Source organism: Acipenser ruthenus, chromosome 9 (genome assembly GCF_902713425.1).
Source record: "Acipenser ruthenus chromosome 9, fAciRut3.2 maternal haplotype, whole genome shotgun sequence".
Lineage (NCBI taxonomy): Eukaryota > Metazoa > Chordata > Actinopteri > Acipenseriformes > Acipenseridae > Acipenser > Acipenser ruthenus.
The window spans coordinates 24,570,781-24,589,024 of record NC_081197.1 but is presented as its reverse complement, the minus strand read 5'-3'; the positions used below and the strand labels follow the sequence as shown (position 1 = coordinate 24,589,024).

Below are 18,244 nucleotides of genomic sequence, written 5' to 3'. Positions count from 1 at the left end.
CTCCCTAATCCATGTGCATGCATTTCCTTGAATCCCTGATGCGTTCAGTTTGAGAATTCATCTTTTATGCGGGACTTTGTCAAAAGCTTTCTGGAAATCTAAATAAACCATGTCATATGCTTTGCAATGATCCATTGTCGATGTTGCATCCTCAAAAAAATCAAGCAGGTTAGTTAGACACAATCTCCCTTTCCTAAAACCATGCTGACTGTCTCCCAGGTTACTGTTACCATATAGGCAATTTTCCATTTTGGATCTTATAGTTTCCATAAGTTTACATATAATAGAAGTCAGGCTTATTGGTCTGTAGTTGCCTGGTTCGGTTTTGTCTCCCTTTTTGTGGATCGGTATTATGTTTGTAATGCTCCAGTCTGTCGGTACAACCCCTGTGTCAAGAGACTGTTGCATGATCTTGGTTAGCGGTTTGTAAATAACATCTTTCATTTCTTTGAGTACTATTGGGAGGATCTCATCCAGCCCAGGGGATTTGTTTATTTTAAGAGCTCCTAGTCCCTTTAACACTTCTGCCTCTGTTATGTTAAAGTTATTTAAAGTTGGATAGGAACAGGTCAACATGTGGGGCATGTTGTCTGTATCCTCCTTTGTAAAAACTTGTGAAAAGTAATCATTTAATATATTTACTATTTTTTTCTCTTGAAAGTCTATGATTTTGCCATTTGTATCTCAGACATTTTACCTCCTCCTTGAATGTTCTCTTGCTGTTATAATATTGGAAAAACTTTTTGGAATTGGTTTTAGCCCCCTTATCAATGCTCATTTCTATCTCTCTCTTGGCCTTCCTTTTTGACTTGTGTTTGCAGTTCCAAGTACTCTTTCTGTGTACTTTGTTCTTGATCCATTTTAAAATGCTCTGTAAAGTGCAGTTTTTCTCTTAATATGTTTTTTAATTGATCTATTAAACCATCTTGGCCATTTTGTTTTAGATTTGTCAACTTTTGGGATGTAATTGTTTTGCACCTCTAGTACTACAGCAGCTTCTACAGCAGACCCGCAGGTGCCCTATCGCCCACAGAAATCACTGGTGCGCGGTGAACTGAGGATTACCCTGCCAACCTGAACCCTCCCTACCAGGGCGGCGCTCGGCCAATTGTACGCCACCCCCTGGGAACTCCTGGCCACGATCAGCGATGGCATAACCTGGACTCGAACCGGCGATCTTGCTATAGGCTATAGGGCGCATCCTTAGTACTACATTTTTAAAAAACAGCCATCCTTTTTCTGTGGATGTTTTCTCTGTTTTACTCCAATCTACTTCTGTTAGTCTCTGTTTCCTTCCTTCATAGCTTGCCTTGCTAAAATTGTAAACCTTAGCTTTAGTCATTACTTTTGGGGTTTTAAAAAGCACTTCAAATGAGACCATGTTGTGGTCTGAGTTTGCCAATGGTTCTCTGACCTCTGTTTTAGTTATTCTGTCTTTGTTATTTGAAAAGACTAAATCAAGGCATTCCCTGATCACCTGCATTGACTGTCTATTACTTGACACACCAAGACATTTTGACAGGTCAGTTTGAATTGTGGGCTTGCTTATATACACAGTATTAGTGAAGTGAAGTATCCTTTCTGATAGGTGGATGCTTTCATTACTATTTTTCACAAATAAATTGAGGTCCGCAAAAGCACTTTCATGTGAAAGGATTAAGTCTGCATTTTTACATTTTGGTGTGCACGCGGACCGGTGTTCTGGCCTTTTTTGCTACCTGCCACCTTTTGCTTCCTTCGGGAACTGCGCATGGTCTATGCATGCTCTTTTCTACCTTTGCACACTGCACATGCTCAACACATTTACTATGCCAGAAATAGTTACCCAACCCAACCAACAGATGAAAAAGATTTAGGCAATATACTTTCATTTCTGTGACAGTGTGATGGGAGAATATGCCCGGAATGAAACCCACTTTAGTTTGATTGAAACCTATAAAAAGAAATATGTATGCATGAGTTTTGAAGTTTCGTTGTTTGTGTGGATGGCCGAGAATAGGTGCACATATGCTACAAGCGAGTTTATAAATTTTAGGCTCAGATTAATATTAGTTAAAAGGAAAAGGTTAAAATTGCTGGATAATATTTTAAAATACAACTTTAGTTTTTAAGATGGTATCTGCAATCTGTAAATTTAGGTAGCCTTGGACGCCGCCATCTTGGAGGGAGCGTGTGATGATGGAAGGCTTTAATATATTTTTATTTTCTATTTATTGCATTTATATAGCACTTTTTATACAAATAACAGAAAAAAAGAACAAACCACAATACATTTGTATAGCATATCACACATACAACTGCCATAATCAGACCATTTAAATAACATATTTAAATAACAGTATACACGTAATACAAAAGCAGCAATTTTAAAGTTCCATTAAAACCCACTAAGATAAGAAAGCCATTTTATAAAAGTGTGTTTTTAGTCTTGACTTGGAAACTGTAACGGTCCCAGCTTCCCTGACAAACGATGGCAGAGCATTCCATAATTTAAGTGCTATTCAAGAAAAAGCCCTTCCTCCCATGTTGCTTTTGTTGACCCTAGGAATAATCAGTAGCCACGCATCCTGTGATCTTGGAGTGCAGTTTGGAAGATACGGGGTCAGTAACTCCTACATATAACTAGGTGTTAATCCATTCAGGGTCATTTGTCAGTTAACAGCAACATCTTAAAATCTATTCTATACTGCACAGGGAGCCATCGTAAAGAGGCCAAAACAGGGGTAATATGTTCACTTTTCCTGGTTTTAGTCAGAATTCCAGCAGCAGTATTCTGAACAAGCTACAAGCAGGATACCACACGTTTTGGGACACCAGAAAAAAGTGCATTTCAATAATCAATTCTAGATGAAACAAAGGCATGCATTAGTCTCTCGGCATCAGATATGGAAATAATTTGTCTAAGTTTGGCTATATGTCTCAAACGGTAAAAAGATATTTTAGTAACTTCCCTAATATGAGTCTCAGGGGGCTCCCGAGTGGCGCATCCAGCAAAGGCGCTCCGCGCGGAGTGCAAGATGTGCCCTATAGCCTGGAGATCACAGGTTCGAATCCAGGCTATGTCACAGCTGACCGTGACCGGGAGTTCCTAGGGGGCGGCGCACAATTGGCTGAGCGCTGCCCGGGTAGGGAGGGCTTAGGTCGGCAGGGGAATCCACGGCTCACCGCGCATCAGCGACCCCTGTGGCCGATAGGGCGCCTGTGGCTCTGCAGCGGAGCCGCCAGATCTGTGTTGTCCTCCGGCACTATAGGTCTGGTGGCATTGCTGTGGATCTGCAGTGCGAAAAATGACGGCTTGGCAGGAGCACGTTTCGGAGGACGCGTATTCCAGCCTCCGTTTCCCGAGTCGGCAGGGGGGTTGCGAGCGGTGAGCCGGGGATACAGATAATAATTGGGCATGCTAAATTGGGGTGAAAATCGGGGTAAAATAATTGGCGACGACTAAATTTATAAAAAATAAATAAATAATAAAAAAAATATGAGTCTCAAATGTGAGATTGGATCAAAGATGACCCCCAGACACTTAATTTCTAAAGTTTTGGTGAGAGACTGCAAGGGTCGCGCTCATGTAATCCCACATTTCCTTTTAGTTCCAGTGCTTGATGTCTGTAAGGCAAGTAGCTCATAACACCCAGGTGTGTATCATCATCATAGCAATGGAAGTTCACTCAGTGTCTGCGGATAATGTCACCTAACGGTAGCATACAGTTGTAGTCAAAAGCTTACATACCACAATGGAAATTTTATAATTTCTAGAAATTTCTCGAAAACAAAGAATTTTAGGAAAAACCTTTTGTAGGAAAAGTTTTGCTTTTGTGGTTAGGAAAAAAAGTTACAGGAAATAGAGGTCTACAGTTATTTATTTCAGCAATTTTTTTTGCAAAACTCCAAAAATGCTTATTCAAAAGTATTCATACCCTGACAAGGAAAATTAAATTAATAGCTAGTTGAGGCACCTTTAGCAATAATAACCTCTTTTAAATGATTAGGATATCTGTCAATGAGCTTTTGGCATGATTCTTTAGTGATTTTTGACCATTCCTCAATGCAAAATTGTTCTAGTTCATTCAAATTCCGAGGATTTCTCTTGTGCACAGCCTTCTTCAACTCATACCAAAGATTATCAATCGGATTTAGATCAGGACTTTGACTAGTCCATTCCAGAACCTTGATTTTATTCTTCTTTAACCATTCTGAAGTAGGTTTTGATGTATGTTTTGGATCGTTGTTGTGTTGAACGCCCAGTTGTGCATTAAACCAAGTTTTGTAACAGAGGGTTTCAGATGATTGGCCAATATCTTTTAGTATGCTATGGAATCTATTTTACCATGTAATGGAGCTAAACTTCCTGTGCCATTTGAGGAAAAACAGCCCCACAGAAGGATATTACCACCTCCATGCTTGACAGTAGTTATGGTGTTCTTTTCTTTGTACGCCTCACCAGACTTTTTCCAGACTATCAGCGTGACCAAATAGCTTGATTTTTGTTTCATCACTCCACAAAATCTTTGACCAGAACTCATATCCATCATTCAAATGCCATTTTGTAAACTTTAAGCGATTGTCCTTGTGACGTTTTCCTAAGAGTGGCATTTTCCTTGGCCTGCGACCATTGAGACCTTCACCATGCAATACTCGACCTACAATTGAAAAGGAAACCCCAGTCCCACTTGCAGCCAGTTCACTTTGAATATCTTTGGCAGTCAATCTCGGATTGTTATTAACCTTCCTCACAATTATTCTACTTGTTCTTTGTGAAAGAACCTTCTTTCTTCCAGACGAGGGAGCGTTGTGACAGTACCATGAGCCTTGTACTTCTTGATAATAGAAACAATAGTTGAAACTGGGATACTCAAATGCTTGTATCCTTCTCCAGCTTTATGACAATAAATAATTTTCTGCCTAAGGTCTTCAGATAGCTCTTTACTTTTTCCCATATTGACTTATTGGTAATAACAGAAATCATCCTATGCTTAACTGTTTTATACTCTCTACAACATCTATAATTCAGCATTTTCTAGACTTTTACAGAATTAGGTTCTGCATGATCATATTGAAATTTCTAGCACCTTGTAGACAATACTGTCATAGCATCAATGGGTATGTATACTTTTGAATTAGCATTTTCAGAGTTTTGCAAACAGAGACAAACCGAAACCTATCAGAAAGATAAGATTTTGAACCAGGATAAGACAAGATCAGACAGTCCTACTGTGCTTTCAAGCAGGGTTGGGGTCAATTACGAATGGAATTGGAATTTGCTGGTAAATTCCAATTCAAGAATTTGAATTTGAATTGAAAAGATCTTCAGGATACAGAATTGGAATTTGAATTGGAATGAAAGGAAATATAATTTAATTCCATGAAATTCCACTGATTTTAAAAAGTCAAATGCCACATTTATTTTATACTATATACTTTTATATTATATCACTATAAACAATATATAATTTCGAATACTGTATCTTAAGCATGGCTCAAAGCTTTCAAAACTTAGTTTTTGGCATTTTTGTAATGAGATATTTAAGAGCTACAGTAGTCCTTAATTATTTGTTTTTCTTTATTCATCTGTTATTTAATCCTTTAGTTCTTCACTCCTATGTTACTAATTAAAAAAAAACATTACACAGAATGCATGTAATCAAGCACACCTGAATGAAGAGTAATGACTTGCCTTATATAAAGAGAAGCCAACAGTGCCTCAGTGAAAGGGGAGTAGAAGGAGGTTGGTGTTGTGGTGAGAGGTTTTGGTTTGTGCTTTTGATTGGATTGGATTGCTTTTTGTGTATGACCTTGGACTGTTTGGAGAACCCTGTTGGCTGCCCTGACCCTGCTTTGGAAGACTACCTGATTTTTGTGAGTGAACTCTGGACTGGCATAACTACTCTGAGATTTGGATGTCTCTTGAAAAATAACATCATGCATAAACGTTCAACTACAGATGCAAGGTCTGGAAAGACTTCAGTCCTTATTCACTTTGGTGAGCCAACTGCAAGTGGTACAGCAGGAAACCATTGTGCTACATGTAACCACTGCAGTACACCTGTATGTGGTTCAACCAAAGCAACCTCCAACTTAAAAAGGCATCGTCAAGTAAGTACATGGTGTCATAATGGTTTTTCCCCCTCAAACGCTTACATGTCTTAGAAATAATCAAATTATCAAATTTCTTTAACACTCAAAATATGAATATTTTACAAAAGCAATTAAGTACCATCATTCATCTGTGAACTGTTCACCACATCGGCCATTTAAAAAAAGTACAGTTAATGCTAAATACAAACATCTATATAATAGCTAACCCTTACTGCACACACTGAGAATCAAGGCCTCTTTCATGCATGGTTATTGGTGATGAAATAATTTAGCAATGCCCATTTGCACATTGTTCTGGTTTAGGTTTTTGTATGGATGTGATTGACCAAAGTTTTATTAGTATTGATTTAGCCATCAAGAAAAGATTTAATGAAAAATGATTGATACATAATATCCTGAAGGAGCCTGAAGATACCAGTATGAACAGATCTATGCAACCTGACCAGACTGCGGTGGATTGCCACCCTCAACCCATGGAATGGCCAGCTACAGGCAGTTGTCAAGTGGCGCTAACTGACAGCATTGTTAGTTACATAGCTAATGGTCTTCTCCCTCTGTCTGCTGTTGAACACAATGATTTTCGCAACATCCTCAGCTTGGCTGTACCACGTTTCAGCATGCCCAATAGGAAACACATGAGCCAGACGCTTATTCCTCAACGCACTGCCAGTGTCAAAGATCATTTGAGGGTTCAAATGCAACAAGCTGAAGACATCTGTCTTACTATAGATCTGTGGTCAAGCAGGGACATGAGGTCATTTTTTGGGATAACAGGCCACTTCCTTATGGATTTTGCTCTTCAGAGTGTCATGTTGTCTTGTCAGCGTTTTAAAGGTAAACATACAGCAGAAAACATCTTTAGAATGTACGAGGAGACCATGGCATGCTACAACATAGCAAACAAGGTATCAGTGATTGTGACATAATGCTGCCAACATGGTGAAGGCATTCACTTTATTCCCACCAGTAGAGGTCCAAGATGGTGAAACCGATGAGGATGAAGCAACTGACCTTGAAATGGTCAATGTAAGCGAGGAGCTAGATTATGTTCCACCTGAACAGAGTCCATGCTTTATTCACACTGTACAACTTGTTGTCCGTGATGCCATGGAACAAGCAGGCCCTGTAAAGATATTGATGGCAAAGGTTCACAAACTTCTGGCATTTTGCCACAAATCTACAAAAGCCACTGAGGTCCTAGAAGGACATTTCAAACTGCAGCTTACAAATGCTACCAGGAGGAATAGCCAGTTGAAGATGATGAGGTCCATCATGCGAGTCCCTGGAGAGGTTTTGTCGGAGCTTCATGCCCGCATTCAGTTAACGCCATATGACCTGCAACTCATAGGAGAACTCTGTGAAGCACTGGAGCCATTTGAGGAAGCCACTGATAAATGTCAGATAGATGAGGTAGTCACAGCCAGTTATGTCATAGCATGTGTTTGGGGTCTCCGTCATGCTGTGGCAGACTTAAGGGCAACCTACAACAGTAAGCTGGTGGTGACCATGCAATCCTCAATAGAGAAACGCCTTGCCAAGTTTGAGAACATGGAGTATTTCCAGATGGCCGCCACCCTTGACCCATGTTTCAGAGAGAGACAAGGTCAGCTCTCTCTCTCCTAAAATGACTGCCATGGCAAAGGATTCCTCAGCCCCACAAAAGAAGCACACAAAACAAAGAAGCATACATGAGCAGCCAGTCCACAACCCCACCAAGAATTCCTGCTTCAGATGAAATCCCAACTGACTTGAGCTTACCATGCTTATCAGAGGATGCCGATCTACTGGCATACTGGAAGGAAAACCAAAACAGCTTTCCTTACTTAGCCCAACTTGCCTGCAGATACCTTGCCATGCCTGCCTCATCTTCCCCTGTAGAGCGTATTTTTAGTGTGGTAGGCAAGATATTCAGGCCAAAGAGGTGTAATTTCAGTGATAAAACATTTTTGGAACTTATGATGATCAAATGTAACAAATTTGAATAAAAAATGCTGGTTTAACCTTTTGCGGTCCTATGTTAGACCTGGTCCGACATCGCAATTTTCCCTTTCCGGTCCATCATCAAAAAGACACAAAAAACAGGTCTCTAGTCGTATTTTCTCCGGAAAAAGCTGAGAAAATCATTCAATGACCGAGTGAGACCGATAGGAGCCGAGAGAAGCCGAAAAATAAAAAAGGGCGTATCTCATAAATACTGATAGACCCGGCATCACATAGATAACACGGACATAAACAAACAAGATAGCTGCTTCCGCATCCAGCGCTCAAAGAATATCACAGACATTTGCAGAGCTTTTTTTAGATGTTATAGTAATAAAATAACGACTTGGATCACATTATTGAGGAGTTTGGTGATAACACGAGTGATCAAGAGATGATGTATCGGTATGTACTATTATAAAGAGTTATTTGAAAAATATAGCGAACGAGGGGTGGGGCAGTGCTGGAGATGCAGTACCGAGTGTCCCGTTGATATGCAGTGCCTTTTAAACCTGTTTTACTGTGAAAAAAATACTTTTAAACAGCGCATCTAAAATAAACTGCGTGTGTGAAAATAAATTGGACCTGACGAGCCTGAGACGCACTGAATAAATGGACCGCTAAGGGTTAAAATAAAGTAAAATCATATAAAAAAAAACTAAGAGTTGTTACTGTTTTGTGGGTTTTTAATATTTTTAAGGTAAAACACTATTTATAGAAATATTTTGTGTGTGTTTTAAAAATGAGTGGCATGTAACAACATAGGAGTGAAAAACTAAAGGATTAAATAACGGATGAATAAAGAAAAACAAATAATTAAGGATTACTGTACACCACTGGTTACCTCGCTCCATTTTGAGGTTTCTCCTCTAATCAGTACTTTCTGTTTTCTACATGTTAACCACTCCCTAATCCATGTGCATGCATTTCCTTGAATCCCTACTGCGTTCAGTTTGAGAATTAATCTTTTATGCAGGACTTTGTCAAAAGTGTTCTGGAAATCTAAATAAACCATGTCGTATGCTTTGCAATGATCCATTGTCAATGTTGCATCCTCAAAAAAAGTCAAGTAGGTTAGTTAGACACGATCTCCCTTTCCTAAAACCATGCTGACTGTCTCCCAGGATATTGTTCCCATATAGGTAATTTTCCATTTTGGATGTTATTATAGTTTCCATAAGTTTATATATAATAGAAGTCAGGCTCATTGGTCTGTAGTTACCTGGTTCGGTTTTGTCTCCCTTTTTGTGGATCGGTATTACGTTTGCAATTTTTCAGTCTGTCGGTACAACCCCTGTGTCAAGAGACTGTTGCATGATCTTGGTTAGCGGTTTTTAAATAACTTCTTTCATTTCTTTGAGTACTATTGGGAGGATCTCATCCGGCCCAGGGGATTTGTTTATTTTAAGAGCTCCTAGTCCCTTTAACACTTCTGCCTCTGTTATGCTAAAGTTATTTAAAACTGGATAGGAACAGGCCATCAATAGCTCAGCGTAGGAACATTGGAAATTGACATATCAAGTCTTGTTTGATAGATGAGGCTTCACTCTATTCATCAAGCCTAACCAAGACATCATAGGTTGCCATATAAGAACATAAGAAAGTTTACAAACGAGAGGAGGCCATTCGGCCCGTCTTGCAAAGGAATATACAGGAAGTATATCTGCCACAAATTACTACCTGTAGCAAATTCTGGCAGGGAGGCATATTCTGGCAGTACACTGGCGGACCATTACAGTTCGATAGGGAGTATTTACATGCTCCTGGAATTTAAAACAGAATTGCACATTGTGTCGAAACGTAAAAAAATGCCTAAACACACAAACCCCCCAGAAGAATCCTTATGTGACCATAAGGATTACGTTGTGGAAGACAAGCAAAGGAAAGAAGGTACAATTGAAGTGTGCAAGTACTGTCGTGTTACTATACATATTGTGACAGAAAAAAATGCCCAAGAATTTTGGAAAGTAACCGAAAACAATTATTTCATACAATATAAAAAGCAAAAGCTCAGAAAAAAAACACTGAAAAATGAAATTAATAAAAACCGAAAAACAGAAGCCCTATATAAGTCAGTAAATAAAAATAAAAAAGCCAAAAGCTGATAAAATAACTAATTAAAACTTTTTGATGTCCACAAGGAGGATATGTTTAGGTACACAGTTCAGTTTTTATAAATATTTGAATTACAGTAGAACCCCAGAGTTACGAACACCAAACTTTCAACTGGAAGTATGCAATCACTCAATCATGCATGCAATGCAACCAGACAGGCGCGCCTACATAAGAGGCGTCTCCTGATTATGGAGAAGGCAATATTACTGTACCAACAAATTCAAATTCAGAAAGGTGAGGCAGATTTCAAAGCAAGTACGGGCAATTTTACTGGGAACATTTTAGTTTTAAACAAAGCACAGGTTTATGTTCAAGCCAAAGGAGGCTGAATGATTGAGCAAGCTGCACGAATGCATTTTGTTTAAAACAAGCACAACGTTAACCCAGGTTTTCTTGGACATTTAAACCTGTGTTTGCGCTACAGTTATGATTTCAGTGGTAAATTCAATTTAGCCTTTTTCCATTTATAGTACTGTTTTAAAGACTTTAGAACCACAGCAATATGCGTATTGCATTACTGTGCTGTATCCTTGTATTATTCTTCAGATTGAGGGTGTAGATAGCAGGTGTAGACATTTATTAAAACCATTGAAAACTAATTTTCAGAGTTACGGGCATTTCAGACTTAAGAACAACCTCCTTTCCCATGGAGTTCGTAACTCTGAGGTTCTACTGTATTCGTAAAAAACAAACAAACAAACAAACAAAAAACCTAGTGTCACTTTTTAAAATTATACAAATAATTTTACAATCTTTATTTTTTTTTCTCTGGCTGCTGCTTATATTGCAATGTACAGACAATCCTATGGTAGACTCTGTTTTTATTTATTAAATACATTTGGATATTCATGAAACCTTTTATAAGGATGTATTTGGGCACCACTCTCATCAATATTGTAAGTGTAGTTGCTACTAATAGTTTAAAACGTCTGATTTACTATGTGTTTTACCACCCTGAAATTGAAATGTTACAAACTACATCATCCTGGTCCATTTTCTGTAGGTCACACATTCTGATTAAAGCTGTAAGTTTTAACTAGGCACCAAGAAGCAGCATCTATTCATTGGCTTTGAATGTCTTCATAATTCCAATTGAGGTATAAAATACAAACAAAAAACTACGTAATCTATTTAAAAAACATTTCTATTAGTGGTATGATATTGATAGGTCATTATACTAACCAGCTATACCTTTAATATAGGCATCATACTAAATTCAACTTCAATTTAAACCATTGTAATCAGTTATCCCTGGTTTGGGGTTTAAGTTGTTACTTTTGGTCTACCATATCCCCTTTTCTGGAATCAGTGCTATGCAGGGGAGCTCTAGTCATTTTATACGTTTATAGGATCTATAAGGTATATAGTATATCTTTTGTGTATACTGGTGGTGATGGAGACAATTACCTCTGTCATCTCATGCAGTTCTCTCTCTGCCTCTTGGACTCCACCATGTAAATGCAGATGCCATTCCAGTTTCTCTCTGCACAGAGTGTAGTACTGCCCCTTCACCTGCTGTCCACTAACCCTCACTGCTCCCAGCTGGGAAAATACCAGTCTGGGCTCTTTGGAAAACTTGGAGTGCAGGTGAGACACAAACTTGGGCACCATAATATCGCTCAGCTCACTGCCTGTGTCTCCTAGACCTGGAATGAGGGCATTTAAAAACAAATTATGCAGAGTTTGAAGTTACATATATGTATATGTGTGTGTGTCTGCGTGTGTGTGTCTGTGTCTGTGTGTGTTAGCACTAAACAAGTAATAACTTGGAAAACAGTACTTCATATATTTGTTTTAATTAAACAAGTTTAAGAAGATTTCTTTTTTTGCTATTATTAAACATTTGAGAAAAAGTGGTGCATGTTTAAAAACACATACTGTAGTAATAAACAGCATAAGAGTTGTTTCTCCCAAATCCATAATTCCAGTTCTTCTAAATCCATATATTAGGACCAATTTTCTTTCTACTTGCACCAGGGCAAAGTTTGTCTTAAATTTTTTTTAAAGGAAAAAAACATTGTAAAAGTTTTAAAAATAACTTGCTAAAAAATGTGGGTGCTACTATGCTAAAGAACACTGTGTGTTCTTTAGCATAAGACATGTTTAGACATGTTTTTTTGTTTTTAAAATGTAAAAGATGTGTGGTAGCTAATTTCATATGATATACGATGTTGACACTTTTGTAATGAGAAAACCCTGCCCTTCACACTTTTCAAAAAAGAAAACCCAGTACTCAGCAGTAACAGCACTCCCTCAAGTTGTCCCTGCTCTCTAACCTTTGAAGCCTGTGTCCCATCGAGGGCTGCTCCAATTCCCTGCAGGTTTATTCTCTGTTTCAGTGTCCTGGTTGTCTGATGTGTTACTGAAGCAGTCAAAAACCTGAAACCAGAAAAAATGTAAACAGAATTACTGTATATGCAGATAAGCCTGTTCTAATGCAAATTATCACATAATGTAGACTAAACTCAACTGGTTGTCTCTTACATTCAGTCAACATGCTGCATTATCTATAGGGGTTCAAACTAAAATAATTGTGGAGTGTGCATATGAGGACCATCACAATTTTTGCATTGAGACCAATATAAAAATGAGACAGAACAACCGTTATATATAGAACATAGGGGTAGAAAACAGTAGCCCAGCCCATGTGTCATTGTTGAATGCTTTTATTTATTTTTGCTATGAAAAATATAATAATAATAATAATAATAATAATAATAATAATAATAATAATAATAATAATAATAATAATAATAATAATATGTCCAAACATCTATTGAACATATTCTTGTTACGGAAGGATTTTTGTAACATTGTAATTGTTTTGACAAATCCAGTTTTTAATTTAATCATGTTAATAATAAGTTCAGAAAATTATGTTCTATAGTATTCATATACACTCTAACCTGTCTCTGCTTCCTGGTCTTACTTACCTGAAGAGCCGAATCAGCCACAGACTTTAGAGCCCCTAATAGGGTGTCTGCAAATAGATGAGCGCTTGGAAACAGTGTGAGCTGACTGTCACTGTCGAAGACAAAATGAGCCTGGAATAGGCTGCGTCTGTCCAGCTGTCCTGCCTGAAGAGAAGCCAGCAGTGGGGAAGGGGTGTCACTAAGAAGCATGGTGATTTAGTGTGAAGAAAACAACAAAAAAAGCTACATTCAAGTTAATGGTAAGATATTACATTCTCCTAAGTAGCACAGAAGGTTCCCATTTTTTTGCTTGTTCCATTCCTAAAATAGATTATAATATTATTTAATAATTCGTCATTCACAAATTCCTTACGAATAGCGGGCTTCTGATACTAATGTGTTAGTCACCTGGATGTTTGCGTTTCTGATTGTTGACTGGCAAGCACAAAGTATGAATGAACATGAATATTTAAAGGAATTGTAGCTGACAAAACAAAATCATTCCATAAATCTTGCAGATTTTGCACTTCCATTAGCTACACATGTCTCAAATGTGCAGTTTTTAAAGAAACTTATGTTATAGCAAACATGTATTTTCTTTTTAAAACAGACATCTGGTACCAGTTTGCTTGCATTGCCTTCCAGGAAGTCTGTTACTGTTTTATCCCCTTGGTCATTTCAGCCCAGCAGTGTTTTCTAGATCAAAGCATGTTACTGGTTAAAACCAACTGATTGGTTACTTACAGTAAAGAAGCCAGTGAAAGTGTGGGGACAATTTCACCCTCCAGCTGAAATGACCTAATGCCTAAAAGCTTGGCTTGCAAACAGATGCCCCTTTTCCACTGGCACATCCGAGCCACGAGGGTCCCAGGTGGTTCTCCATTGGCTATTTAGGGCAAGGTCAAATACAGCGCCTCTTAATACCGAATCATCTACACGTGACGTCTGTTGCACAGTTCGGGCTCTTCAGCAGAAAAACACCCGGGCTCCTCCTGGGTCTTGCTGGGCTGGCTCGGTTGTGCAGTGGAAAAAGAACTAAGAGATTTCTTAATGTTTGCTAAAACATATGTTTACTTCAAAACTACACATTTGAGACCTATATACAGAATGTACAGTGCCGAGAAAAAGTTTGTGAACCCCAATGATAATTATGGAAATTCCATAGTTTTACCATGATAGCCTTCTTGAATCAAAACCTTTTCTTTTCTTTTATTAAATATCCAATAGGGTTTATATTAACCAATTTTGAAACAAAATGATGTATGAATTAGACAAACAATGAGTAATTAAGATTCAGGGTATGTGAAAAAGTAAGTGAACCCCTGGTTTTATCAGCTCAATTAAGGGGATAATTAGAATCAGGTGTTTAAATAATTAGGTAAATCTTCAGGGGTGAGTTTGGGAGGCCCCATCCTAGATAAAGATAAGAAACTTTGTGAGTTTGGTCTTCACCATACAGGTGTGTGGAAACACGTCATGCCACGATCAAAAGAAATCTCTGATGCTCATCAGTCTAGAAAGGGTTACAAAACCATTGCTAAGGATTTGGGGCTCCACCAATCCACTGTCAGACAGATAGTCTACAAATGGAGAAAGTTCAAGACCACAGTCACTCTACCCAGGAGCGGTCGTCCTACCAAAATGTCTCCAAGAACAAACCAGAAAATCAACAAGGAAGTCACAAAGAACCCCAGAGTAACATCCAAGGATCTGCAGGCCACTCTCGCCTTGGCTAATGGCTCCTGGGGAATGGCTGCCAGATAGACCTTTAACGTAGAAGGGAATTCATATCATCCAAAAGGTCCTGCAAAACTGCAGTATTACTGCCATGTCGGACAAGTCGTGGGATCGAACCCACGAGGCAGTCACCATGTCTGTAAGATGCTCTACTTGTACCCATACTGGGAACATGTGGATGCTGTTGTGGCATTTTGCAAGGTGTCAATAACCCTATTGGACAGACCCAGATGGCTCAACGCAGTCATTCAGGGGCCAGACCCAGAGCTACAGGCTGGATGGGTAGGAATGCTATAAGGTTCCCTGTACCTGACTGAGCAGGTCACGGCACTTGGCAGTCTCCACGGCTGACCGCTCAGGAGCTGCATCAAAGATAACACACCCCCTGCGCCCCCTCTGTCATTCTACACATCGCCCCAGCCGAGGCTGGGCGCGACCGTGGTGACGACATCCCTTCTGGCGCCACTGCCCAACGCTACGCAGAGGCGCAGAATGGTAGGCTGTTTGCACCGAGAGTGCCTTTAGACAGTGACGAAACACAGTCAATAGGCTGAAAAAGCCCTGCTGTTGAATCAGGCTTGCAGAGAGTCTCAATGGGGCCATGTGGCAATGTGCCCCGCCCCTGTGTGCATATTATGTGTTGTATGTTGCGTGCGTGTGTTAATGTTGGTGTATAGATTGGTACACGGGATATAAACGGGTCTGTGTTTCACGTGTACTTAAAAAGTGTAGATTTGTATTTAGGCACGAGGAGGGCACAAATCACTTCACGTGCTGGTTAAATATAATATGTGAGCACAGGGTTGCACAGAATTAATTCACGTGCTGGGATTCAAGTGAATAATTAATTAGTAATTGAATCCCAGCACAACAGTATATATAGATGCACGTTCTTTCACTCAGGGTTGGGTGTTCAGGGCGAAAGAACGGGAGAGAGAGGAGGTAAAAATAACAAGAATAATAAGTAGTGTTTCTCACCGTGTTTGTTCGTCCCTGTTTGTTAGTGTCTGTCCGTTTTGTTTGTCTCTTTATTTTGGCTACCAGTGCCGTGCCCTGTGTTTTTGTGTTCCAACCTTTTATTTTCTGTTCTGTTTATTAAATGCTGAGCGAAAGCATTCGCTCAGCTCCACCAAACTCTACCTCTCGTTTTGTTTATTTATTTCCTGGCTCTGGTCTGACGCCACCCACTCCGGCCGTCTTTGTGACACGCCAGTATAGCTTCCCTCCACTTCGAAAAGGCATGGGGAGCTACAGAAAGGCCAAATGGTAAGACCCAGAACTCGTACACTGTTCCCTAAAAGGCAAACCGCAGGTACTTCATGTGTGCTGGTTTTCATGGGGATGTGGAAATAGGCGTCTTTGAGGTCCAACGCGGTGAACCAGTCACCTGGCCTGATTGACTGAACATTGAACCTCCTTTGGCTCAGATACAGGTTGACCTGCCTGAAGTTGAGGATTGGGTATGGAGTAGAACCCATATGCAGGGTGTGTACCATACGAATAGCCTGTTTTTTGCAGCAGAGCTGCTACCTCCTGCTACGTGGTCTGAGATACCACAGTGGTGTCCTGTCGGTCTGTGACAGATGCTGCAGTCACGCTCCGAAAGGGCGGGGGACCGTGATTAAACTGCAATGAGACTGAATGGTAGAAAGCACCCAGATATCTGTGTTGGATGCACTAATGCCAGTACTCCAGATGGCTCCCTAAGAAGGGGATTTGGACTTATAGCCTCTGCAAAGAACGTCTGTGGGCCGGTTCTGAATAACACCTCTGGCCGCCAGCACAGTCCCTGAGGCTGCTGGCACAGGGATAAAACCCAGGCATTAGCAAGCAATGTACAGTAAGAATGTACAGTTGCTGCCTCAGCTGCTAAAGATAGCAGCAGGACTATCAACAAGGCCTGCTTGGTATCAGACTGGGGATGTAAACACCGGTCGGTAGCAGGCTGGAACCGGACAGAATGGAGCAAGTGCACCAGCTCTTTCGTGGATTGCCGCACGCGGTGAGAGCACTGCAGCATCTCGTTCAACGCAGGACCAAAGGTATGCCCCGGTTTTGTAATAGGGTCATCCAACAGCGGCGCTTTGTCCCCATCTATTCCCAGGTGCGTGGCTCTCCCTTGGCACAGAGCCATGGGGTGAGGATGCAGCCATCACTCTATGAGAGGGTGATGGGGGAGAGCGGAATGCAAGTGTGAAGGACGCAGAGCACTGCCTCAAGCAGTGCTTGTCCACAGAAGCTGGCCTTGCATGTGTCACAGGGATAAAACCCAGGCATTATGAAAATATCAAGCAATGTTCAGTAAGAATGTACAGTTGCTGCCTTAGTGTGCTGAAAACAGCAACTGGGCTGTCAGCAAGGCCTGCTTTGTACCAGACTGGGGATGTAAACACAGGTCGGTAGCAGGTCGGAACCGGGATGGTACTGCAATGGTACGGGGTCGGTTTGGTATCAGTTCGGTGCCTGTAGCACCGGGTGGTTACAGTAGTGCGCAATGGAGGTTACACATCCCCTGTGCCCCCGCTGCCATTCTACAATGCCCCAGCCCAGGCTGGGCGCGTCTGCTCAAGCAGCAACACCACTGTACAGTAATGTAACAGGGCTCATATATAAGTGATAAAGATCGGCGGCACCATGCGTGGCGCTATTTAGTTTCAGCTGCATTCATTGAGCCTATCTCGGCAGTTTAATGGAGTCTAACGGAAATTAACGTGTATGGCGTGCAGTGAACAGTTGATACATCCTGAAAATGTCGAAAAGAAAGCAGCCAAATTTAACGGACTTTGGTTTCAGGAAACTAAATTAAAAAAAAAATAGCAAGGTTTTATTATTACTATGTTGCAGGAATTGCACACTATTGACAATACCCGGTAAAACATTGTATTAAAAGGCAAATATATGCAGTATTATCCGTAATCCTTGAACACAATTGAATGCTAGTTTTTATGTACTGTACAATGTTGTAATCAGACACTATTGAATGTTAGTTTGGTATAATTATGTACAATAAGATTGAATGTAAGAACGCAAAAGCATTAGTCTCACACGCTGCGGTACACTTGACAACCAGCGTGAGCCCAGAGTGGAGCCATGTTCTGTAGGATTTTGACCAATTAGAGAGTTTTGATAAGGACGCCGTACTTTCTATAGGTTGCAGTGTGGAGTAGTGGTTAGGGCTCTGGACTCTTGACCCAAGTGTCATGGGTTCAATCCCAGGTGGGGGACACTGCTGCTGTACCCTTGAGCAAGGTACTTTACCTAGATTGCGCCAGTAAAAACCCAACTATATAAATGGGTAATTGCATGTAAAAATAATGTGTAAAAAATAATGTAATTTGTATGTTAAAATAATGTGAGATCTTGTAACAATTGTAAGTTGCCCTGGATAAGGGTGTCTGCAAAGA

General features: G+C 40.2%; 1 protein-coding gene across 1 annotated transcript in view; it reads right to left on the bottom strand.

Moving 5' to 3' along the window:
* The window catches only part of LOC117406232 (dynein heavy chain domain-containing protein 1), a 304,176-nt gene that overhangs the window by 232,599 nt on the left and 53,333 nt on the right, over positions 1 to 18,244 (bottom strand). The window contains exons 8-10 of the mRNA XM_059029741.1: positions 13,125 to 13,268; positions 12,468 to 12,570; positions 11,599 to 11,837 (exon numbers count right to left, since the gene is read on the bottom strand). Of these exons, the coding sequence (XP_058885724.1) occupies positions 11,599 to 11,837; positions 12,468 to 12,570; positions 13,125 to 13,268 (486 nt within the window). The remainder of the gene's footprint in view (positions 1 to 11,598; positions 11,838 to 12,467; positions 12,571 to 13,124; positions 13,269 to 18,244) is intronic.